Here is a 25,653-nt window from a genome sequence, read left to right as displayed (position 1 = left end):
GGTAAACAGGAAAGAGAAATCATAAGAGACTTATTAAGGTTGAACTGTTTACATTCCTGCAGGGAAAGACGATATTTGTAACTCATGAGTCCTTTGTCAGTATTAGGGTAGTGGGAGGGAAAAAATTATATTTATGCATAGATAGATAGACAGAGGGCACAGGGTCAGTTGAAGATGAAGAGGTGATATCTGGAAAATAAAATTAAGGGGTGAGAGAGGATTATACTGGGAGAAGGAGAAAGGGAGAGGTAGAATGGGGTAAAATATCTGACATGAAATGACAAGAAAAGGCTTTTGCAGTGGAGGGGAAATGGGGGAAGGTGAGAGGGAATGAGTGAATCTTATTCTCATAGGATTTGGCTTAAGGAGCAATAACATACAATTGGGTGTGGAAATCTATCTTACCCTATCTTACCCTAGGAAAATAGGGGGGAAAGGGGATGAGAGAGCAGGGGGATGATAGAGGGGAAGGCAGACGGGGGGAGTGGGTAACCAGAAGCAAACACTTCTGAGGAAGGACAGAGTCAAAAGAGAGAATAGAATAAATGGAGGGGGGATAGGATGAAGAGAAATATACTTAATTTTTCACATGACTACTATGGAAGTGTTTTGCATGACTACACATGTATAACCTGTATCAAGTTGCTTGCCTTCTCAATGAGGGTGGGTGGGGAGAGAGGAAGAGAGAAAATTTGGAACCCAAAGTTTTAAAAACAAATGTTAAAAAAATAATTGTTTTCACATACAACTGGGAAATTAGAAATACAGGAAATGGGGCATAGAAATCTATCCTGCCCTACGGAAAAATAGAAGGGGAAGGGGATAAGAGAAGGGGGGAGGGATAGAAGGGAGGGCAGATTAGAAGAAGGGGTATATAAAATGCATGCCATCTTGGGGTGGGGAGAGGGATGAGATGGGGAGAATATTTGGAACTCAAATCTTGTGGAAGTGAATGTTGAAAACTAAAAATAAGTAAATAAATGAATGAATAAATAAATAAATGAATAAATGAAAACAAAAAAATAGAAGACAGCTCAGGCTCTCCAGGAGCTCACAATCTAATAGGGACAACAATATGCAAACAACTATGTACAAACAAGTTACATACAGGATTATTTGGAGGTATTCAATGTTAAGCGGCATTGGAAAAAGCTTCCTATGCAAGGTAGGATTTGAGCTGGGACTTGAAGGAAGGCAGAAGAGGCACGAGGTGAAGATGAGTAAGGCGAAAGTCCCAGGCATGAATGAGGGACAGCCAGAGGAATGCCTGGAGTCAGTGTTTAGTGTGAGGAAGAACGAAGAGGCCAGTGTCATTGAATTGTAGGGGATGTGGGCAGGTTGGGAGTAACGTATAAGAAAACTGAAAAGGTAGTGGGGGAGTCAAGTTATGAAGGACTTTGAATGACAAATAGAGGGTTCATATTTGATCTGGGGGATGACATGGTCAGAGGGGAAAAAAGGAAGAAGTGTTCAGAGACTGAAACTTGGGATTCATTGACTTAGAGAATATCAGAGCCAGGAGGGACCTTAGTGATCACATTGTCTAATTTTATTTTATAGATAAGGACACTTAGGCCTGGAGAAGACAAATGAGAACTATTTCAGAACTGCAAAATTGAGTCCCCAGAAGAGTGTAAGGTACATGGGCCCAAAGCTGGCTAGAGACCCTGAATTGTTGGCACACAAGAAGGGAAGAACAACGGCACCATCATTTAGAAGGAGAATGGGATTGGGAGTCTCACAGGTCACCCACAGAGAGTTAGTGACAAAGCAGGACCAGAAGGCAGGTTCCTTGATTCCCAGGACAGTGCGTTTCCACTCTACCATGTTGAGTAGCAAAAAGACAATTTACATATGGTGTGTACATATATATTGTGCTGAATCACATTACTTTATTATATTATATGTTATGTGGAGTCTAATAATATTTTCTATTTGTATTATAATGTGCTATCATACTACATAAAACTACATTATAGTATATAGTAAGTATAATATGGTACAGTAAGATATTGTGAGATTATACATGCACACACATAAATATATAAGCATATCATTACACAGGCACACATATAATCCATTCATACTTTTTAAATATATTTTAAGTATTTATTTTTTAGTCTTCAACATTCATGTTTATAAGATTTTGAGTTTCAAATTTTTTGCTCCCTCCCTCCTTTCCGTCCCCCTCCTCAAGATAGCAAGTGATCTGATGTAGACTATTCATGTACAATCATATTAAAAATATTTCCACATTAATTATGTTGTGAAAGAAGAATCAGAACAAAAGGGAAAAACCACAAGAAAGAAAACACAAAAAAGGGAAAATAATATGCTTTGATCTGCATTCAGACTCCATAGATCTTTCTGTTGATGTGGAGAGCATTTTCCATCATGAGTCTTTTGGAATTGTCTTAGATCACTGCATTGCTGAGAAGAGCTAAGTCTATCGAAGTTGGTCATCTCACAATGTTGCTGTTATGGTGTACAATGTTCTCCTGGTTCTGCTCACTTCATTTATCATCAGTTCATGTAAGTCTTTCCAGGTTTTTTTCTGAAATCTGCCTGCTTATCATTTCTTATAGCATGATACATACTTTCTTTTTTAAAGTAAAGATTGATCACCTCATAATGGAAACAAAGCTAATTCCATAAATGTCCTTTTGCATGCACTTCTATTCTAAAGGGATGTTATTTATTTAATTCAGGTCTGTTTTGATTGGGAGTATTGGCAGGTGAAGGGTTACAATCCACCCCATGGAATAGAATACCCACATTGAAGACATCCTGAATGCACTAAGATGTCAAAATGTAAGTTAGCCTATGATCGATCATTAAATGTGCTTCCTGGGGCAAATTTAACCTCTGTGATAATCAAATATGTATGAAATATAAAGAAATTTCCTTTATTAAAGGTATAAATGTGATCAAACTATTAGCTTCTTTAAACAAACAAATGTGGACTAGGTGTGTAAATTGAAACATGATTATCAAATTTGATTCTTAAAGCATCAGAAAACATTAGAGCTGAAAGAGACCCACAACATTCTCTAGGCCATACTCTAACTCCTCCTCCATTCATTCTACAGATGAAGAAACTAAGCCTTAGCCAAGGAAAATGATTTTCCCAAGATCCCACAGCTTCTAAGTAGCAGAGATGAGATTCATACCAGGTGTCCTGATGCCCAATTCAGTTTTATTTCTGGCCTGTCTTGTTCTCCCCTGCTGTGTATGTGATAGAGGTGACTTCCCCCCACATTCTTCTGTCATCTCAGTGTACAGTAATGAGAATGTTTGACTCTCTTACTCTACTCAAGCAATGGTAGGAAGCAACCCCTAAGTAGTATGACTAGTCCACCACTCAGTTGCTCCCAGAAGAACTCATGTTTGAAACACAATTGTAGAGAAATTGGGGTCATTTTATGCTCATAGGAAGGATTAATACACATGGGAAATTGGGGAAAGAATATATCAGACTATGACATCACTCTCTTCCCACCTGGTGTCAACCAAAGAACGCAGCTTAGAGATGAAAAGAATATGTGTTCCTGACTCCTGGCTCCCAGATGAACTATTGCATGAGGGTTGAGATCAAGGAATTACAATGCAAGGGAAAGCTTCAGAGTGGATGCAACCTGCCCCTGGCATCCTTGTTTTGAACTGTAATATAGAGAAAGCCTTGGTATCCTGCCTTGGAGGGACACTCTTGAGTGCTCCCCTCAACAACAACACCATCCCAGTACTAAGAATGGAGAACCACAGACAAGAGAGGCTGTTCTCAGGAAAAGATTAGTGGCAACATCTGGGGAGAGCTAATGACAAGAGAGGTGACAATGAGGATAAATGACCAAATGTAAAGGGCTATGGCAAGAGATGGCAGTAGGATGTACCATGCTACCTAGTGCATTACTCTGGCGAAGCATAGCTCATTTGGAGGTGGCCATATTTTTTATGAGGTCCGTTTTGTTTTCATTGACCTACAAATAAATGTTTTGTTCCTCGAGTTTGTAAACTGTTTGCTTGTAAGGGGAGATGATGACGACATCCACCATGAGTGGTGTCAGATTGTAAAGTTTCCATATTTTGTGAATGAAGACAGGGCAAAAAGGTAAGACAAAGAGGTGAGAAATCAACCAAATGGACCCAGGTCATTCATGTTGTGTAGGTGGGGGTTTACTGGCTCTGAGAGATGCTTGTCAAAATTTCACTGTGAATATCTACGTCTCAGAAATCAGCAAATACTGAAAATCAGGACTTGATTCATTGTGCTGTTGATTTATAGAAAAGAAAGATATGGAGAAAATACTAATAATGGTGATTCAACTTAAAAGTGAACTTAAAAATGCCTACATTTCCCCCCAGAGTCAGTTGTTAAACATTTACCAGAACACTAAATAGTCAAGGGCTTAGAGTCAAGAAGACCTGAGTTCAAATGCCACTTCAGGTATTTACTAGTTATGTCACCCTTGGACAAAGCACTTTACATCTTCAGGAGGGGGATGGGAAGGGAAAGAGGGAGAAATGTAGGTATATCAAAAGAAAAGCTATCAAAAGTTATTTTTTAAATAACCTTAAACATATCTCCATAGAGAAGTGGGGACTGTGGGTATGGAATGTTGTTTGTGCTGTCAGACATAGTCAATCTGTATGCTAGTTTCACTTAACTGCTTTCCTTTGTTATAAGGAGGGTTCAGTGGGGATGAAAGAGCATATCAGAATATGATTTATGTTTTTTAAAGGCAGTACCAACATTAGTAAGGCAAAAAAAAAACAACTCTATAAATGTGAGATCTTGGTCCAATGACCAATGAGTTGATCTAGTAGTGAAAGAATTAAACCACATCTTTGTTAAGTTTCTTCCCACATAGAAACCACAAGTAGTCATAAAGGCGTAGCCAAACAGAAATACAGCTCACAGTTTCTTCTTGGAGAAGCAAATAGAACAGTCAGTTTCACCATCAACTCAAAAGGAAATTAAATATCATCTCAGTTTCCTCATCTGGAAAATGGGGATAACAGTCCTCACATTTGCCCCCTTCAGAAGGTCTTTGTGAGGAATAAATTTTGGAAATTAAATTGCATTAGAAATAGGAGCTATACATGAAGCAAGTTTCTAGCCTTGACCCTAGGGAACAGAATACAAACCCAACCAAAAATCCCACCCACAGCAACAACTTCAGAGTGCCAGGGGCAATGGAGGATAAAGCCAGGCTTTGAAAGAAGTGTTGAGATACTTTGTAGCTCAGAGCCTTCCAGTTAATTCAAACCAGACCAGCTCCAGCTGATGGCCCACTGACATCATGAGCATTTCTGTGGGGTGACCTAGCTGGCTTCTTTTTTTCATCAACCATACACGCTGTAGAAAGCAGATAAACTATTCCTGACGCCCAGACTCAAACTTCATGATCTGCATATCTCTGCTCTGTAGCCTACTTTTCCTGCCATATCTTATACCAGTCTTTCTCAATGCATTCTGTGCTCCAGCCAAACACAAAGGATTTCTGGCCCCTGGATACACCTCACATTCTCCCACTTCGTGCTCTGGCTGGTGGTGTTCCCACCTCCACCCCCTCCCCCATTTTGTGTTGCCCAATTCCAACTATGTTTACCCTTATTATATAATATTATGTATGAGAGTTCTATGCCTGTCTATCTTAGCCTCCTATTATTGCAATTTTTGATTTGGGGCCAGAACTTTAGATGATAGATAAATAGATATAGATAGACAGACATAGACATATGTATGTATATACACATATGCATACATATGTAAATGTATACATATATACACACACACATATATGTATATGTACACATACACATTTTTTTTTCTCAGAGGATGAAACTGACGCTTAGAAAGGCTAAATGATTTGCCTAGGGTCACAGAGCCAGAAATCTTGTCTGAGGCAGGATTCACAAGCAGGTCTTCATGACTCCAACACTCTATCCATTACACCACCTAGCTGCCCTGACTCATCTAGATCTGTCTCAATAATAATCCTTTACATGTGGAGAACACATAATAAATTATAGTGTTTCTATGTAAATTAAATTCATTTTGAAAAACATTTTTGAAGTACTGCCTGTATATAAGACACTACACTAAGTGCTGAGTTTACAAGACAAAAATAACAATGGCCTTCAAGGAGCTTTCTTTCTACTGGGAGGGGGAAAGGAAGAAGGAGAAAGAGATAAGCATTTATATAGCCCTTATTTTGTGCTAGGTACTGTGTTAAGCATTTTATAATTAGTATCTCATTTGATCCTCACAACAACCCTGGGAGGTAGGTGTGATTATTATCCCCATTTTACAGATGAGGAAACTGAGGCACAGAGAGGCTAAGTAAGTGACTTGCCCAGGGTTACACAGCTAGTAAGTGTCAAATTTGAACTTTGGTTTTCCTGATGCCCAGCACTCTGTTGCCACCTAGTTGCCTACTGAGGGGGAGCCGACATTTATAAAACACCAAGGTTTGCAAAGCTTTTATGTAGATCATCTCATTTAATACAACATCAGAGTCAAGCTGGTGTAGTGAATAGAGTACTGGATTTAGAGTCAGGAAGATCTGGGCTCCGGTTTCACCTCTGGGACATATTGACTATGTGACCCTAGGCAAGTCATTTCACCACTAAGTATCTTAGGTGACCCTCTGAGATCGTAAGTTGCAGGGCAGGTGCTGACCCATATTGGTAGAGAGAGTTTTTCCTTACCTATGAGTTCCCTACACCAATGAAATCACAGGCCAGATAAAAATAAATAAGATTAGGAAATATATGATAATTTGAGAAAGAAGAGAGTACTAACCACTTGAGACAGAAGGAAAGCTTCATGTAAGGGGTGACACCTAAGCTGAGCCTTGGAGGAAGGGGATTCTACAAGGTGCAATTGAGGAGGTTGTATATGCATTTGAGACGGGGGGGATGGCCTGGATTAAGGCACAGAACATGAGATAATATGCCAAGCTTATTGAAAAGTAGTCAAGTTTTAATAGCATGTAGAATATATAAAGAGGAATAATATGAAATAAGGAAGAAAAAATAGGTTAGAGCCAGATTGAAGAGAGATAAAGTCTGGATCAATACTAGCTTGAGAAATTTGTAATTTATCTTAGAGATAATAGGGAGCTAATGAAGGCTCTTAAGCAGGAGAGTGATGTGATCAGGTCAGTGTCTTAGGAAGATTATGGTGGCAGCAGTATGGAGGGTGGTACAAACATGGAGTCAGGCAGACCAATCAGGAAACAATTGTAATCATTCAGAAGACAGATAATGAGGACTTGTAAGTAGGTTGGTGGCTCTGTGAGTGGAGAGAATGGGACAGTTGTGAGACATGTCACAGAGGAAACAATGATATGCTAGACTTAAGGAAGGCAGAGAGACGATAGTCAAGAATGACTGCAAAGTGATGAACTTGGGTAAATGGGAACATGGCAGCAGGGACAAGTCTAAGGGCAGAAACGATGAGTTCTTTTTGGTCTTGAGTTTGAGATGCTGACAAACCATCTGGACGGAGATACCCAACAAAACAGCTAGTGATGAGAGATGTTCAAGTAAGAGACTAGGACTTAATATATCAATTTAGAAGTCCCCTATATATTGACCCCATAGGAGCAGATGAAAACAATCAATCCATGAAAAAATATTTCTTAAAAGTTCCTACTAGTGTCAGGCACTGTGCTCGCTGGGGTGGGGAGAAGTGGGGGCCATGGGAAGATGAGGTCAAGGAGGAAAGTCAATAGCGGGCAATGCCTAGAAGACGAGAAAGGGGAGAACATCTAGAAGGAAGTGTTGGTCAATAGTGCCAAGAGCTACAAAGAGACCAAGGAAAATGAGCACTAATCAGGAGAGGTTGTATCAAATCTGGCAGTTAGGAGATTGTGGCTAATCTTTGAGTGAACAATTCCAGTAGAGTGGTAGAGATAGGTTACAAGTGGTTAAGTGCATCAGGAGGAAATAGAAGAAGGAAATGTTGGATAACTTTCTAAGAACCTGAAAAAGAGAAAAGATGGAGGGCAAAATCTTGAGGGATTTTAGGTGAGAAAATGGAACTAGAGGGGTAATTCAATTGGCCCTAAATCACATAGCAAGTGACAAAACCAAGTGACCTTGAACTCAAAAACTCCTGACTTCAATTCCAGCACTTTCTGCTCCGTTAGGGTGCCTTGACACGGGATGAAGACTCAGAGTTTATTTGCACATCACTGGGCCAAAATCTGTTCAGGCTATGAATAGAAAAGACCTGGGCTCTGACTTCTAAAATGCCTCATATCCTAGCACAAATATAAAAATATCCTGGCATAAATGCAGAAATACCTAGTTATAGACAAATATAGAATGGGAGGTTTGGTGGTGATGGCAAAAGTTTACTTTATTTCATTGTTAAGGAATCATAAAATATTAGAGTGCAAAAGAATCTTAGAGGTCATGTTATCCACAGTTCCCCCTCATTTTACAGAAGAGGAAACTGAGGCAGCAAGAGGGAAAATGACGCACAGACATTTGAGGGTCTCAATACTTTGGTGGTGAGCCAAGAACTGAACCCAGGGCCCTTTAGTCCCACAGTAAGCATCCTTTCTACTGTACAATATTTCAGGAGTATATTTAAGATCAATGATTTCATCTTTTGCAGATCACACCCTATCTGTGACTTGGGAGATACACTGTAGAGAGTTGCCTAAGGGTCAGAGAGGTTAAGAAGATTGTCCATGGCCACACAGCTAGTAAGTACCAGAGCAGGGATATGAAACCCAGGTATTTTCTGACTCCGAATCCAACCTTTTCTTCACTAAACTAAGCTGTCTCTTAGATCAATCACATGCCCGTAGAATAGTCTAACCACTTGGGGGCTATGTTAGAGTGCTCTGCGCACTAGACACTATATAAGGCATAAAACATGAAAGACTATTGTAAACTGCAGAATGTTTCTTCTGAAGGTTTGAAATCTAAAGATTCCAAGAAGATCCAAAAAAGGGGAAATGAAGTGAGGTTCTTAGGTGTTTAACCAGAGATGTGCAAATGGGAGTCATCCTTTCCTTGGCCCCACCCTTCTTCTATAATCCATGATCATTTCTTAGTTTTTGACTTTCAAATAGTTCTGTGCTCTCCAAAAAGCCAGATACTCTGAGGCTCTTTTAGGTCCCCTCCCCTCATAGGATCTTAGGCTCATGCAATCTAAAAATTACAGCATCTCAGAGTTGGAAGGGACATTAGAGATAACTGCTTCATTTTTCCATAACTTTGGGATTTTTTTAAAAAGAATTACACATTGAGGGGCAGCTAGGTGGTGCAGTGGAGAGAGCACCAGCCCTTGAGTTAGGAGAACCTGAGTTCAAATCTGGTCTCAGACCAGACACTTGACACGTACTAGCTGCGTGACCCTGGGCAAGTCATTTAACCCCAATTGCCTTGCCAAAAAAAAAAAGATTACACATTGATGTTACAGGCAACATGATAGAGTGGGAAACCCCCTGCACTGGATTTAGATTCAGTAGATATGGATTCAAATTCTGGGCAAATTATTTAACTTCTCTGGGGCTCAATTACTTCTTCAATAAAATGAAATGATTGACCAAGATGAGTTCTAAGGTACATTGGGAAAAGTGCTGATTAGGGGCAGCTAGGTGGTGCAGTGGATAGAGCCCCGGACCTGGATTCAGGAGGACCTGAGTTCAAATCTGGCCTCAGACACATAACACTTTCCAGCTGTGACCCTGGGCAAGTCACTTAACTCTATTGCCTAGCCAAAAAAAACAAAAAACAAAAACAAAAACCCAAAACAAAAAAAGTGCTGATTAGGGGTTAGGGGAACTAGATACAGTGTGGTTACACTGGGTAAATCACCTACCTTCCCTAGTCTCTCATTTTCTCATCTGTAAAATGTAGAGATTGGACTAGGAGATCTCTGAGATCCCTTTTAGCTCTAAATGTGTGACCCCATGTATTCTTGCGGCTCTGAATCTATGATGATGTGAGGTTAATGGCCTTAGGATGGAAGGAGGGTGATGAAGTGACTAGCCGGTAGAGTCTGATTCTGAAGGGAGGTAGGAAGAGGTAGCGTTGGCCCAGAATTCTAGTCCCAGCTTGCCACTGAGCAGTTCTGGGAACTTGGGCAAGTCACTTTACCTTTTTGTGACCCAGACAACTAGAGACTTGCAGTGAAGGTGCCAATCTGCATAGGGAGAAGGAGTTTCCACTTCTGGGAATTCCCTATACCATTGAAATCACAGGTGCTGTCCTTGTGCTGTCTTTCTCTGCAGTTCTCTCTGAGGTCATGGACCTTATCATTTCCCACAGATCTCGGGTCCTAGGTTAGCATTGTTCTCACGACACCAAATAACCACTTGATTTCTAACATTGCTTTTACACCTGCCTCTTCAACCTAGAATGCCTATTCCTCTTCTTTCTGCTTTTCCCAATTCTTCTATTTAACCTTCTGTGGTTCAGCTCAGATCCATGCCTCCTCCATGAAAGCCTTTCCCACTGATCAACTCTCATACTATGCCTAGCACATAGTAGGTGCTTAATAAGTGCTTGTCGACTGATTGACTCATTGACTGTTGAGATACACACACACACACACACACACATCCCTCTTCTCTTAGTTTGTCTCAAACGTGGGAGCGCGTGATTCTTTCCTGGCCTATCTTGATGCTGTATGAACTAAAGGAAAGGGCAATGAACTTGCAGTCAGAAGATGTGAGCTCAAGTCCCAGGCATTTGGGATAAATGTGACCTGACAATCTTTCTGAATCTATACTTCCCTGTCTGCAACATGAAGGTTCTGCTAGGCGGGCAGGTAGGGGCCAGTGGATAGAATGCTGAACCTGGAGTCAGGAAGACTTTTTTTTGAAATCCAGCCTCAGACACTAGCTATGTGACCCTGACCAAGTCACCTCTACTAGCCTCAGTTTCCTCAACTGTAAAATGAGGATAATAACAGCACCTACTTCATGGGATTGTTGTGCAGATCAAATGAGATAATATTTTTAAAGCACTTAGTACAGTGCCTGGCACATAGTAGGTGCTATATAAATACTTATTCCCTCCCTCTTTCCTTTATCTCCCTACTACTCAAACCATCCACTACATAGCACATGTGAGAGGATCACCTAAGATGAGGAGCAGTAAGGTGTAGTGAAGAATAGATTTAGCCAGATGACCTGGGTTCAAATCCCAGTGCGTATACTTATTAGTTGAGTGATCTCTAAAACTCACTTCTCTCCTCTGGGCCTCAGTTTCCCCAAATATATAATGAAAAGGTTAAACTAGAATCTAGTCTAATTGAATCTAGTCACTAGACAGTCTCTAAACTCCCTTCCAGCTCTCTATCTCATGATCCCATTATAATATAATTTTAAGTACTATTATATTATAAAAAATTAATATCACGAATCCTAAAGGATTAATGCATAAATGCAAATATTTATAAATGTGAGTCCTTTCTCGTTGTTTTGTGTGTCTTACTCTGAACTCAAAGGACACATAGGAAATATTCACCATATTGTGTTGTGTCCCCACAAGCTGGTTTGTCATAGGACGACAGGGATGATCTCTTCTTTGTTGGTAGACGTCTTCCTGAGGTCCTGGCATAGTCCGGGCACACAGCAGTCGCTCAGTTAACGGTGGTTGAATGTGTTCAGACAAGTCCAGTTTTTCACTCTGGTATTTGCTTACAGCACGACATGCCTGGAGAGACGCAGGTCTCTTCTTTCTACTGACCATTCCCACAGCACTCTTCACAAGGACCAGAGGAATGTGAACACTGGTGAGTCCACCTGCTTCTACCCATTGTCCCTGCGACTAAAACCTATCCAGAATACACAGGGCGCCAGGTGGTACTTTTACACAGTTTTGACACAATCTGGCTTTTATTCCATAAAATTGTTTGGTTCTGCCAAAACTGAAAGCGCAGATGCTAGAAGTTAACAATACAAGAGACCCATGCGCGCACAGCTGGAAAGGCCCTTCATAGACGAGGCTCTGAGAGCCAGAAATGTGAGCCACATTAGATATGTACATGTGTGGCCATTAAGGTATTCCCATTGCTCTTATTTCTCCTTTGAGAGTTATTGTTCACAAAACGTTTCCTGAGAACAATCTTACAAGGTGGAGATTGTAAGCATTACTCCCATTTTACAGATGAAGAAACTAAGTTCTAGATACTTTCTCAGTGTCATGTAGTTAGTCAAGACTGTAGCCAGAATTCAAACCCAGGTCTCCTAATTTCAGGTAGAATGTTCTCTCCACTATGCCATGCCAATGAATACACAAGTTGTCTAGTTGATTATGTAACTTTGTACCAAGTAACTCATGACCCCATCCTAGCTCTATTACTCACTGGGTTACCTTGGACAAGTCACTAAACCTCTCAGCTTCATTTTCATCATCTATAAAATGAAGGTGTTGGGTTTGATGATCTATCTGTAAGACCCCTCTCCCCATAACTCAACTGCCTCCTACCCTGCCTTCTACCCTTGCAGCTCCCTTCTCCCACTGCTAAGTTCTTCTTGGAACCTCCACTTCGGGGGAAGCCCAGATTAGTCACCCTTTATTCTCTTGACTTATCTTTCTTTTTGCCTGTATTTTGCCAGTAAGTGCATAATAAACAATTATTGACTGACTGACTGATCCTATGGTCCTCTGTTCCTATGGTGGTACTGTCAACAGAAGTAGAAGAGCTAGGGGCAGCTTTGGGGAGTCCAATGGATTTCTGCAATCCTTAATGCTGAAAAGCAAGCAATTAAAACTGTTAAAAATGGGTATTGTGGTATAATAGAGTTGAAAATTAGCAGCCTTGAGTTGGAATTTGGAACCAATACTGAATTAAACTGAGGCAGTTAATGTGTGATCGCACAGTGATATTAAGTAGTTGCCTCAGTTTCTTCGTCTGTAGAATGAGGGCACCCAACAAGATGATCTCTGAGATCTTTTCAGGTCCTAAAAGTCGCTGATGCTATAACTCGACTTCTATACCTGAGAAAGTAGTGAGTTTTCCAGCACTGGAGATGTTCGAGCAAAGGGTGAGTAACCACTTGTCAGGAACCTGAGCCTTATTATAAGTAGAAACTCCAGAGATAACCACTTTTCAGGGATATTGTAGAGTAGACTCATGTTTCAAGAAGGGATGGGACTTTGTTACTACTATTTAGGTGGCATGTTGTTATTTTACAGGGTACCAACTATACACATATGACCTGGGATAAGTCATTTCCCCTAGAAATATCCTAGGATTTAGAGCTGAAAGGTACCTTAAAGAATACATAGTCCAACCAGTTCATCTTACAGATGAGAAAACTGAGGCCTTCAGAAGGGAAGTGACTTGCTTAAAGTTGGACAGGTAACAAATTCTAGAGCCTCAAAATCCAAATTGAGTTCTTCCCCCCTCCTCCATTTCATGCCATATTCTGTCGCCGGGGCCTCACTTTCCTCCCCTTTAAAAGGAGAGCATTAAACTAGATGGTCCTTTAATGTTCTCTGCACCACTAATGTTCTATGATTCATTATCCTAGAAATTTGTCTTTTTCTGGGTTTTCGAGTCACATACTCCTTGAAGAAATCTAAAGTTTACAAGGTCACTTAAGGAAACCGCTGGAAATTATTCTAACCAACCCCCTGGGTCTGGGCCTGCTATTTTCTTGAAAGCCTTTATCTGGAAAGCTGCAGTGGAAAAATTCCCCCACACTTGAGTCTGATTGTACAGCATTTCGCCAGAGTCACGCTGTGGGAAGACAGTGAATAAACACAAACCAGACTGCAAATGAGATGCAAACAATTTGGGCAAAAAGTCACTGGGCCATCCACGGAGAAGTGGCTTCCCACTGAAAAACACACGGTTCTTTTTTCTGCCCCATAAAGAGCCTTTGTTGAGAACTCCTCCTCCTCTCTTCCCCCCACACTCCTAAACAAGTTCGTGGTTCCACAGCTCTGAAAGCCAAGTCTCTTACCTGTAGCAAGCCTGCCTAAGTTTGGTGCCAAGGACGTTTCAGCCACAGTCTGGTCTTGTTAGAATGATCTGGTTTGCTTTTCGGCAAGAAAAAAAAGACTGTATCGATCCCTTGGGCTCCCCAAATCTTTCCTTCCCTCCTGGCTCTCCATTTCTATTGATATCACTGCCACAAGACCATAAGGACACAGATTTGGAGTTGGAAAATACCTTAGAAATCATCTAATCCAGTATCTTCATTTTATAGACGAGGAAACTGAGACCCTGAAAGGAAATGACTTGCCTAAGATCATACAGCTAATAAGGAATAAAGATGGGACTTGAATCTAATCCAGAATCTTTCCACTAGGGCCTCTCAAGTTTACATGTGTTACCATGGTTAGGTCTAGAAGAGACTCTCAAGTTCATCTAAGCCCAGCCCCCTGACTTTCCCAATGAGGAAACTGAGGCCCAGGATATATTTTATAGTGGAAAAAGTCCAGAGTTGGATGACCTCTTGAGGCTGGACACACCCATGACTTTCTGGGCTTCCATTTCCCCATCTATGGAATGAGGAGCATAGCTAGAAGACTGCTTTCTTTCATCTCTAAAGTTACAATCTTAACATTGAGCTGGCTAAGCAAACAAGTGACAAAGTCTGCACCTGAACCCAGGCTCCCAGGGCATCTCAGCCACCACTCAGTCTGCAAGCAGAATGGATGGAAGGTCTAAACACAGAGAAGTCCACGCAATTACCTGCTAACTTGATTTGGAGTTGTCTACACATGTCTGCAGGCTGAAGTTACATGGTGAGCTACATTCAACAGCACAACAAAATAGAGAGGAGCTAACTGTTTGTTATAGGGAGGGGCCTGCTAAATTCCATATATACCTGTATATGTATAGATACATACACATATGACGACATGCATATATTGTTATGTTCTGCTGCTGTTCAGTTTTCTTTCAGTTGCGTCTGACTCTTCATGACCCCATTTGGGGTTTTCTTGGCAAAGATACTGGAGTGGTTTTTCATTCCTTTTGCCAGCTCATTTTACAGATGGGGAGACTGAAGCAAATAGGGTTAAGTGACTTGCCCAAGGTTACACAGCTAGTAAGTGTCTGAGGCCAGATTTGAACTCTGTGAGATGAGTCTTCCTGACTTCAGGCCTGGCACTCCACTGTGCCACCTAGCTGCCTCATTGTTATGCATACATGTAAATATGCTTGCATGTGTGTGTGTGTAATGCCCATTGTTGCCGTCATTAAAATATAGTGCAGAAACTGTTTTCTTTTGTCTTAGAGTCTCCAGTGCCTTGCATGGTGCCTGACTGCATAATCAATGTCTGTAGATGGATTGATTGATTGCATCTAGTTTGTGGTTTTTATGGCCCTCTTCAGGATTTATAGAAAGATATGTTTGCTTCTTATAGTTTGTGTAATAAAGGAATATGAGTGAGTTGATATTGTTTACTAAGGGATGCACATAAACACATTTCTGCATAGGTATGTGAGTATAAATGAAGTCTTTCCCATCCCCTCTCCCACCAACACCCTTGGGATCTCTGCATGGATGCTTATTTCCCCTCCTCTAGGATGAGCTAACAGTCCTATGTAGAATCCCAAGGGTGTTCCTAGAAACACTTCCATAGGCTCTTTAATCTTTCCATTGAAAACACCCCAAGGCCACCTCCTTGGAAATGGTCTGGCAACTTAAGAGACACACATCCATGGAAATAGTAAGGCTCATACTAACTGGCTACGGTCACATTTGCTATGTATTCTTTTTTATGTACTCTCTTTTTCCTTCAATCCTTTCTCATCTCCCTAATTATACATTCACAAATACAACTTCTGCTGAACCTAAATGTTCCATGATGCACGGAGCTATGGATAAAATGTTTTCACTTCCTCATTGTTGGCAGCCTTTGAGTAGTTTGGAAAAGGATGAGATGGAGGATGTGAGACTCCAGATCCCATTCTATGCTACTCATCCCCCTCAATCAGAGACAATGTTAAAAAATCCCAAAGCATAGAACTGAAAGCAGGGGTAGCAGATTGAACAGATAACTCCTGCCTTCCCCCACCAATCAACTGCTTAGAATTTCCCCAAATAAGAAAACATTCCTAACACACATTAGAGGTAAGACTTGTACCGAAGAGGAGAGAGCTTGGAGAGTATCCTGGAAGCTGTCACACCACTCCAAGTTGGATCCAGACTTGGGCACCTATAGCACCCCCATCCCCAGTCTCCACCAGCTGTCCAGAATGGCCTTAAGTAAATCATGGGAAGTTTCATCTATGGGCTCACCTCCTTTCCTCTTGCATGGCACAGTGGCAGATTTGCCACATAATCATGCATTTGGAGAGAACTTTCCTGGCAAATGTAGGAGCAGAAATAGGTGGGAGAAACTAATTTTCTGCTCCGTCTTTTAGAACCAGAACTCACATCTCATCAATCAGAGGATCAGGCCACTGAGCTAGAGGCCTCCTCCTGTGTCTTTTCATGGGTACCAGGAGATCAGCTGAGAAGTGTTATCTATTGTTATTCCTTGTTATTTTTCTGATCATACATTTCTGAGGTGATTTTTTTGGGGAGGCACCAATTCTTGCATCCAAATTGAGTGCTTTAGTGAAGTGAGTCAGAAGACTTGGCTCTAATGCTTATAAGCTGTAGGATCATGGACACGTCACTTCCCTTCTGTGGGTCTCAGCTTCCTTGTCTGTAAAATGGGCACAATCACATTGGCATGAAGAGATTATTAATTCAGTGAAGTGCATTAAAACGTACATACTGATGGAGCTATTGGGCAGAAAGCCTTTGAAAGCCAGAAAGGCTCACCACCCCTTTGGTCTTGTCTCCCATTATTCCCCTTCACACACTCTACATTCTGGCCAGTGGGGATCAAATAAGATCCTGTATGTAAAGTGCTTTGTGAACCTCAAGGAATAATAGAAATGTCAGCTATCATCACCACCCTCATAGAAACATGAGTTTACTGATATTATTGACAGGACTACCTACAGGATAGCAATACTAATATACTTCTCAAGTCAAAGAGATGATAGATTTTCATTCACTCAATTTGTTTAAGAAACATTTACTGAGTATTTGCCATGTACCCTGCAATGTGGGGAAAACAAAATGTGGGGGAAACAGGGTTAGCTAGGTGGCCCAGGTGATAAGACTTTGCACGTGGAGAGAAGAAGACCAGGGCTTAAATCTTCATAAGTCAGCATGTATTATTTAAGTTGAAGAACAGCTTATGAAGGGGGTGGGGGGCACATTCATAACAAAGTCCAAGATGGAGCCCTAGGAGAGAGGGAAGATAGGAGGAGACAGGGAGAGGAGGGCCTCTCCTCTGTGTCTGTTCCAGGCAGGGTTGATCCTGATTTCTGAGACTTGGTCCAGGGCACATAATGAAGCACAAGGTAAGATGAGGTCCCAGGGGCTACAGGTTTAGGAGACAACAAGGGGTGGCCAGAGTTACACATCCAACCAGAGGTGGGGGCTGGGATTCTCCTTGGATCAGCAGCACCACTTCTTTGTAGGAAATGAAGCGTAGTGATAAGTTCCATCCCACTTATTTCAGATCTTAAGAAACATTCTTGTAGTTAAAGTCTTTGTGCTAAAGAATTCTTTCATTGCCTCTCTAATTTCTTGTACTTTGCTTCTAGTTTCTTTGAATACACATCCAACATGTAGGCTGCCAGCCCCAGAGCTGCTTCTTGCTCCTCAGTTAAAGTGATCTGATCCAGATAAGGCTGAAGTGCTGCAGATTTCTGGTTGAAGTCCTTTAGGTTTCTACTTATCTTTACTGCAATATCTTTCATTTTTAGATACTTCAAGCAAGTCACTTTGTCATATTTTCCAGAAGTTTATAGTCTTCACTGGTGGCTATCAGCTCGCCTGTTAAATACGTGACCATCTTGGAGAACATGTCCTGGCACAGCCCTGTGATGTCTGCCTTGGTGGTTCCGTGGCCTCCTCAGCCGTCTCCACCATGGCATTGTCTAGGCCGGGGAAGGGAAGAAGGAGAAAGGATGGAAGGAAAGATGGGGATGGGAGAAGGGGGAAGAGAAGGGAAGAGATGGGAGAGGGGAGAGGAAGGGAGGGAAGGGAAGAAAAAGGGAAGGGTGAAGAGTCGGAGGAGGAGGTAAGGGGCCCTGGGCTTGAATCTTAAGTCACTCACTGTGGGACCACAGGCAATTTCTCTATCTTATCTGGGCCTGTTTCCCTATCTGAAAAGTGAGATGGTAAGTCTAGATGACCTCTAAGACCCTTCTAGCTGCAAGCCCTTTGATCCCGAAATAGTTCACACAACCTACCTCATGGGGTTTTGTGACAAAAACAAAATGAGGTAAAGCATCTAAATGTTTTGAAATTGTAAAGCCCTTTGTAAATAAATATGAATTATCATGATTTGGTCACATGGGCCTCTCTTTTTAAAATGTATTTTATTTTTTCAATTATATGTAAAGGCAATTTTTAATATTCATTTCTGTAAAATTTTGAGTTCCAAATTTTTCTCCCTCCCTCTCCTTCCCTCTTCCTAAAATGGTAAGCAATTTGATATAGGTTATATATGTGCAATCATACAAAACATATTTCCATATTAGTCATGTTGTGAAAGAAGAAACAGGCCAAAAAGAAACACACACACACACACAAAGAAAGTGAAGATAGCATGCTTCAATCTGCATTCAGAGTCCATCAGTTCCTTCTCTGGATGTGGACAGCATGTTCCATCATGAGTCTTGGTAATTGTCTTGGATCACTGTACTGCTGAGAACAGCCAAGTCTATCAAAGTTGGTCATCGCACAATATTGCTGTTACTGTGTACAATGTTCTCCTGGTTCTGCTCATTTCACTATGCATCAGTTAATACGTCTTTCCGGGTTTTTCTGAAATCCTCCTGCTCATCATTTCTTACTGAGCAATAGTATTTCATTACATTCATATACTACAGCTTGTTCAGCCATTCCCCAATTGATGGGCATCCCCTTCAATTTCCAATTTTTTGCCACCACAAAAGAGCTGCTTTAAATATTTCTTGTGAACTTTTCTTTTCCTGTTGACAGTACCACCACCTTTATTGTTTCCCTGGCACCAAAAAGCTGGAAGTCCACCAGATCAAGTTAGGTGACTTGAACCTCTTTGACCTTCAGTTTCCTCATCTATAAAGTGGGGATAATCACTATATAGCATGCTACCTCAGAGTGTTGATATAAGGATCAAACAGGACAATATCTTCTATCATTATTACTAGCGCACTACTCTTATAAAGAGATGCTTTTTTGAGATGATTCCTTCCTTGAAACAGTCAGTCTCCAACATACAAACTCGCCTTGATCAAGGTGCCTTTCCTATCTCATTCTAGATGAAGTATCTCTCCTTCCCCTGGCCCTGGTCCTAAGCTGGCTTTCTGCTCTCTGCTACCATCTCTTGCAGCTTTTACTCCCAGCGCTGTTGCTTTTGTGGACTTCTGGCTTTGACCTCCATGAGACTGGGACCTTCCTGCAAACAGGGACAATTTGTTCGCCTTTTTTTGTAAACTCAGTTCTTAGCATGGTGCCTGGCACATAGTTGGTGCTTAATGTTTATTTATTGATTGACTGATTGACCTCAGAATAGATTACCAATTATTCCCTTATATCTCAAGTCTCATTTACCAAAGATTGCTAATGCTCTCCAGAACTGGTAATCATCCATAAATCTCTGGATCTCCCTGTTTCTGTTGTTGTTCAGTCATTTCAGTTGTGTCTGACTATTCGTGATCCCATTTAGCGTTTTCTTGGCAAAGATACTGGAGGGGTTTGCCATTTCTTTCTCCAGCTCATTTTATAGATGAGAAACTAAGGCAAATGGGGTTAAGTGATTTGCCCAGGATCACACAACTAGGAAGTGTCTGAGGTCACATTTGAACTCAGTTCTTCCTGACTCCAGGCTCATCACTCTATCTACTGCACCACTCAGCTGTTACTACCTGATTCTACACACACAACTTATTTACATACATCTCTAGGTATATTATAAACTCCACAAAAATCAGAAATGGTGTCATGCATTTCACATCTTTGTATTTAAAGTACCAAACATAGGAGCTCCTGCCTATTAAGGAGTTTCATAATTCATTGTTGAATTAATTCCAACTTCATTCATCTAGTCCAGCTCACTTGTCCGACCTGTGGTTAATGTGTTCTTGAAAAATCCAAACCCCACAAACTTCCCCTCAGGATCATAATAAAGGAATATATTTCTAAGCATTCATTTTGTTTGCATAAGCTTATTAATGAGGAGATAGGAAATTCAGAGAGATCTTAAACACTGACAAGGATCCTAGCAAAATGATTGAATAGAACTTCAAACAAAACCACATGGGGAATAAATTGAACAATAATTCTCAAGTCCTATTTTTATCCCTTAAGAATCCTGCCCTTATAAGACTATACTAGTGCTTAATTTTTTTTCCCAAAGGGGAGAAAAAAACCTAGAATGCGGATGTGTTTATTTGAGAGAGCAGGAAGGAATGGGATGTGTGAACATGAACCACTGTTTCAATGGTGTCACCATAATTAGGAAGGCAGTAGTTACTGCCAATCCTCCTGATGAGGGCACCAATCTCTATTTCCCTTTGAGGTTTCCCACAGCCAGCTTATACAAGCTTAATATCACCAGGTGGCTAGGAGGGTGTTACTAGATTGGTCCTGAGACTGAGGAGCTGAGCTGTTTGGGAGAAGACGAAGAAGGCCAGAGTAACATCCTATTGTGGGTGAAGCAGTGTAGTCTGCTAGAACCTTGGTGGTTTCTCTGTATGATTATGTTACATTTCCCTGGTTGGATGTGTGTTCCTGGGGAAAGTCTTGTGCAGTGGACTATACCATAAGCTTTTCAGGAACAACTTGCCCCAAAGGTCTTGGGCAGTGATGAGTATTATGTTAGAGGATCTCCAATAACTGCATCCTTAACACCTTTTGGTCACCTGAAATTGTGACTCTTCTGAGGTCGTGAGGTGTAAGATTCCATGACTGGCAGCCAAACAGCAGCACCAGAATAATGATAAGGACACTGTGATCAGTCTTCAGTGCCAATTCAATAAATTGAAATTTAAAAATATTAAGGGTTAATGTGCAGCATTCTAGGCATGGGAAACAAACCATGAAAATGCACAGTCTTGTTTAAAGAACAGCAAAGAGGTCAGGATCACTTAATCATAGAGTATATGGGGAGGTGTAAAGTATAAGAAGATTGGAAAGGGAGAAAAGGACCAGGTAATGAAGGACTCTAAAAGCCAAAGAGAGGATTTTATGTTTGATCCTGGAGGTGACAGGGAGCCACCAGAGTTTTTGATGGCTGAATGGAGAGAGACTTGAGACAGGGATACCAATCAGAAGTCTATTTCCATAGTCCAGGTGTGCTGTGATGAGGCCCTGCAATAGGATGGTGGCAGTGTCGGAGGAGAGAAGGGGGTCTAAAAAGAGAGATCTTACGAGAGCAGATAGGAACTAATGACTAATATGGGGGAAAGGGCATGAGACAGAGGATTCAAGCTGACACCTAGGATGTGAGCCTAGGTGAATGCAAGGATAGTGCTTGTACCCTCCACCTCATGACCATAATGAAGTTATGTCAGATGCTCATTTAAAAATATGACCCAAGTGAGAAAATGGACTTAATAGGCTCAACATCCCTAGTTCCTTCGACATATCCCAGCATGGTTTTGAGCCTTCTTACTATACTGCTTGCCTTTCACTGGATATTCTTCAGTCTTATTAGGTCAGAGAAATCTAGTCTTGTGAATAGTTTGTAATTTTGCTAAGAGTAGGAGACTGATTTTCAAAGCGCTTAAAAATGAAATGACCGTGTTTGTTCACCAAGTAGTCCTAAGTGCTAAGTCCCAGCTCTACTCCTTTGTACTCTCTAGGCTTCAGTTTACTCTTCTATACAATTAGGGGAGTGGACTAGATGATTTATAATCTAACACTTTCCGTCTAAAATCTATGGGTTTTTGAAAAAGCATACTTTGAAAAACCAAGTAACAAAGGAACAAAAATTGCAACTCCCACTTGAATAGAAGACTGAGTCTAACCTGTATCCAGGAAGGACCAGTTTGACCCTAGTTTTTTAGTTAGGAACCTAATCAACACTATTTATTGCAGATACAATGATGTCCAAGAAATGCCTCAAATAAATACAAGAATGAATAAAACTGCAGGAACTAAAAAAAAAAAATAAAAGATGTCTTTTATCTAATTAACATTTTAAACTTGGCTTTATCATTGTTCAATTGTGATCAGATTTAGTTAGAGTTCATTCCAATTCTATTAAATTCAGGATTTATAGAAAATGAACCTGGCCTGAAATTATCCTTATGTTACTTATGGAAAACAGGTTACTAAGCAAATGAATACTATAAATAAAATTGTAGTAGATTATTTCACCTGATGAAGAGGAGAAACAGGTGTAATCATCGAAGAGAACAAATGGATACAATGAATGTCTCAAATTAGCAATGATCTAGCAACTGAGGTCTACATTTCTTCTTTCTTCTTAACAACACTTTCTCAATGGTTAGTTCCAGTTAAATGCTTAAAAGAAATGAAACCACAATGCTCCCCCAAATCCATAATTCAGACTTCATGTTCTTTCATTTAGTCCAGATTAAGGAAATTGAATTGCAATGATCTTGTCAAGGAAGCTAATCTGAATTTAGAGCAGATATCACATGGCACAATGAAGTCCTTAGTGAAATAGACATTCCCAGATCAATTTAAGAAACCCATGGCATAGAATCCCTGGACAAGGAATCAATGTTTGCTGAGCACCAACTTTGGGCAAGGCACATAGCCCATGCTTTCCACCTTCCAAGTCTTTGCTCATATGGAATGTCCTCCTTTGCCACCTCGACCTGTTTATATTCTTCAAATGCTTCCTCCTCCACCAAGTCTTCGTTAATTTCCCCTGCCAGGAAGTGACATCTCCTTAATTTTATTTCCTAACATTTTGAATTCTTCTTTTACCTGTACCATATTCTAATATGAATTATATTTATCCATATACATATTTATCAGATTCTATTAGACTATAAGCCCCTTGAAGGACTTTGTCTTCTTTATATTTGTTATCTCCCTGAGCAATTAATACAATAAATTTTACGAAGAAGGCACTTAATGAGTGGCTATGCTCAAGAGATTTAAATATGAAAATAGAGACATGAAGTTCAAATTACCTAAATGGTCTATTCCATCATCAAGGTTGATATACTTTACCTTGTTTCCATTTTATGTAGCAAATCATGATAAGCATGAGAATTATAATGGTAAATTAAATGTTACCCCTTGACCATGCAAGGGAAGCAAATACTGTTAAACAAGATTGGTGCTTCTACATCTGGAACTGATTGGTAAGAGTAGATGTGCTGTCCCAGAAAATGGTGGTGCTGTTCAAAGTCTTCTGGAAGTAGTCAAATGGGATGCCTGAGTGATAGCCCTCTGAGTCCAGGATCTTTATAAGTAGAAATGATGCAGATGCTCAAGGATAAATGTCTAAATGGTGCCTTGGCATTTATGCTGGACCTAGAGTTTTGATTTCAAACTTCCTATCGTGGGTTTATAGGTAGAAAATTCTGTCCACCATGATGCCCTCTCTAGGACTTTGCTTCCCTGAAGGACAGCGGTCCAGAGGTTTTTATACAACTGCAAAAACAGAAACACATTGTTTAGATGGTTAAATGTATAAGTAACTCCCACCTCCCAACTCAATTTTTTGTTGAAAGCATGCAAAATTGGGCACTAACAGCTTATTAGGAGAATTTTTAAATGTTACTAATAAAAAATCTTTGGCCTTAGTAAAAACAAAGATTGAAATGAAATTACAAAATGCGGTATATGAAGACAATAATAAATATAAGATAGAAAGATAGAAAATAAGATAGAAAATGTTATTTTATTAGAAAAAAGATCTGGGGACCACAAGCTAAAGATGGCAACAGTATGATGTTAGCCCCCCAAAATAATGTGATCTTCATGATAATGTTCAGAAAAAGGGAGGTAATAAATCCCATTGTATACTACCCTGGGTGGGACATATCTGAAATACTACATTCAGTTTGGGGTACAGGATACTGATGAGGTGAAGAGTGGTCAGCCAGAAGAACACAACCAGGATGACAAGACCTGAGGTGATTCCATGTGAGAATCAAGCCTGATCTTGACAAGCAAAGACTTAAGGGGGTATATGTTAGTTGTCTTCAAGTATCTGAAGGAGTACTATGTGGGGGAGGGATTCAGTTTGTACTGTTTGGCTCCATAGGACAGAACTAGTAGCAACGGGGAGAAATTGCAGAGGTGTCAGGGAAAAACTTCCTAACAATTACAACTACCCCAAGTGGAATGGGCCACTTTCCGGGTTTTTGCACAAAGTCTGGATAACTATTTGCTGAGAACGCTGCAGAAGGGATTCTTGTTATTTATTTATAAGTTGGACTAGGTGGCCTGTGTGGTCCCTTCCAGCATGAAGAATGTGTGATTTTGAGAGTCTGTATCAGCAGCCCCTTCTCATATAGACTCTCATGGAAGTTCGATACATTAATTCTATCAGTAAAAGTATAGGTATCATCAGATCCCAGTTACATCCACTTCAGAAAGGCATCCTTTATCTAGTCCTAATTTTATGGTTTTCATGTCATGCATGTTTTCTCTACACAGCATGGGCCAGGTAAGACAGCACAGCTACAAACTCAGGTTTGGCTTGGCTACATTCTTCTCAGAATCACAGGCTCCGAGACTCTGGAGCTGAGAGATCATTCCAAATGCCTCATTTTACAAACGAAGGAACTAAGACCCAAGGAGAGGATGGATCTACACTGGGTCTTTAATCTGGATTTTATTCATTCCACATCATTCCCAAGGGTCAGCTGTCAGTCAGGCTAGTCTGACATGTAAAAAAAGCTTTCAGTGAAAACTGAGACTTAAACATTGCAAGAGTTACTTGATTTGCTACTAATAAACTTTCTAAAGGAAACTTCTCCCCTTTTTTTTAAATGAGCCAGAAAAGATCTATTTAAATAGTATGTTAGGCATCTGGCTGGTCTAGACAACTTTTGCTTATGAGAAACTACTACTCATATGCAGGCCCCTACCTGTTGTCTACCTTCAATAACATCTAAGGTTCTTTCCACCCTAAATATGTATTCATCAGCCGCTCCTCCTGGTATCCTCCCCATCACCAACTTTATTTTTCATTTCCTTGTACACATGGACTTAGTCTTTTACTTTCTTGACATGTCACAAACTCAAATATTTTACTTCACAATTTGAAGCATTGCCCTTGATTTAATGATCCTCTGGAAAATCAAATATAGCTGGATTTGTATTCAATATGAACTCCTCACCCAAGAGCACATGGTTAAATCATTAATTTTACCAGGTTTTTTTTTTTAAACCACATCCAGTAATAATTTGGTCACTGGTTGTTAGGTCATGTTTTTTGTTATCTCTGCTTGGAATTGTAGGATTTAAGAGCTGCAAGGGATCCTGGAGGACACCAAGAACAGCCTCACATGGGCACAAGACTTCAACCACCCACGACTTCATCAGTGTGAATGTTCCCTCCACTGATGCAGATCGCATCCTTCACACTCTCTTGGAGAACAGCTGTGGCCAACCTCGTAGGTTCTCAATTTCCTCATCCACCTATTTCCATAAGTTATTTTTCCAAAACAAAGAAAGA

At 40.6% G+C, this 25,653-nt stretch overlaps 1 protein-coding gene, 1 long non-coding RNA gene and 1 pseudogene across 4 annotated transcripts in view; 1 reads left to right on the top strand and 2 right to left on the bottom strand.

Annotated features, from left to right (window-relative positions):
- Positions 1–2,639: 2,639 nt before the first annotated feature.
- On the top strand, positions 2,640–25,646 carry LOC114023764. Of its 2 annotated transcripts, none has more exons than XR_003566828.1 (3): positions 2,640–2,811; positions 11,676–11,764; positions 25,436–25,646. It is a non-coding gene; the product is annotated as an uncharacterized LOC114023764 (long non-coding RNA). The 2 variants fall into 2 exon arrangements; XR_003566829.1 differs by lacking the exon at positions 25,436–25,646 and adding an exon at positions 13,509–14,945.
- Positions 17,140–18,045, bottom strand: LOC114023763 (annotated as a pseudogene).
- Positions 21,228–25,653, bottom strand: part of ACOX3 (acyl-CoA oxidase 3, pristanoyl) — an 81,525-nt gene continuing 77,099 nt past the window's right edge. For both annotated transcript variants that reach the window (XM_027836595.1, XM_027836594.1), the window contains exon 18: positions 21,228–23,618. In XM_027836595.1, the coding sequence (XP_027692396.1) occupies positions 23,499–23,618 (120 nt within the window). In that variant the 3' untranslated portion in view covers positions 21,228–23,498. The remainder of the gene's footprint in view (positions 23,619–25,653) is intronic.

This window comes from Vombatus ursinus, unplaced genomic scaffold (assembly GCF_900497805.2).
Source record: "Vombatus ursinus unplaced genomic scaffold, bare-nosed wombat genome assembly UNPS02014818.1, whole genome shotgun sequence".
Taxonomy (NCBI): Eukaryota; Metazoa; Chordata; class Mammalia; order Diprotodontia; family Vombatidae; genus Vombatus; species Vombatus ursinus.
The sequence above is the reverse complement of the archived record's forward strand: the minus strand, read 5'-3'. Positions and strand labels throughout refer to the sequence as shown.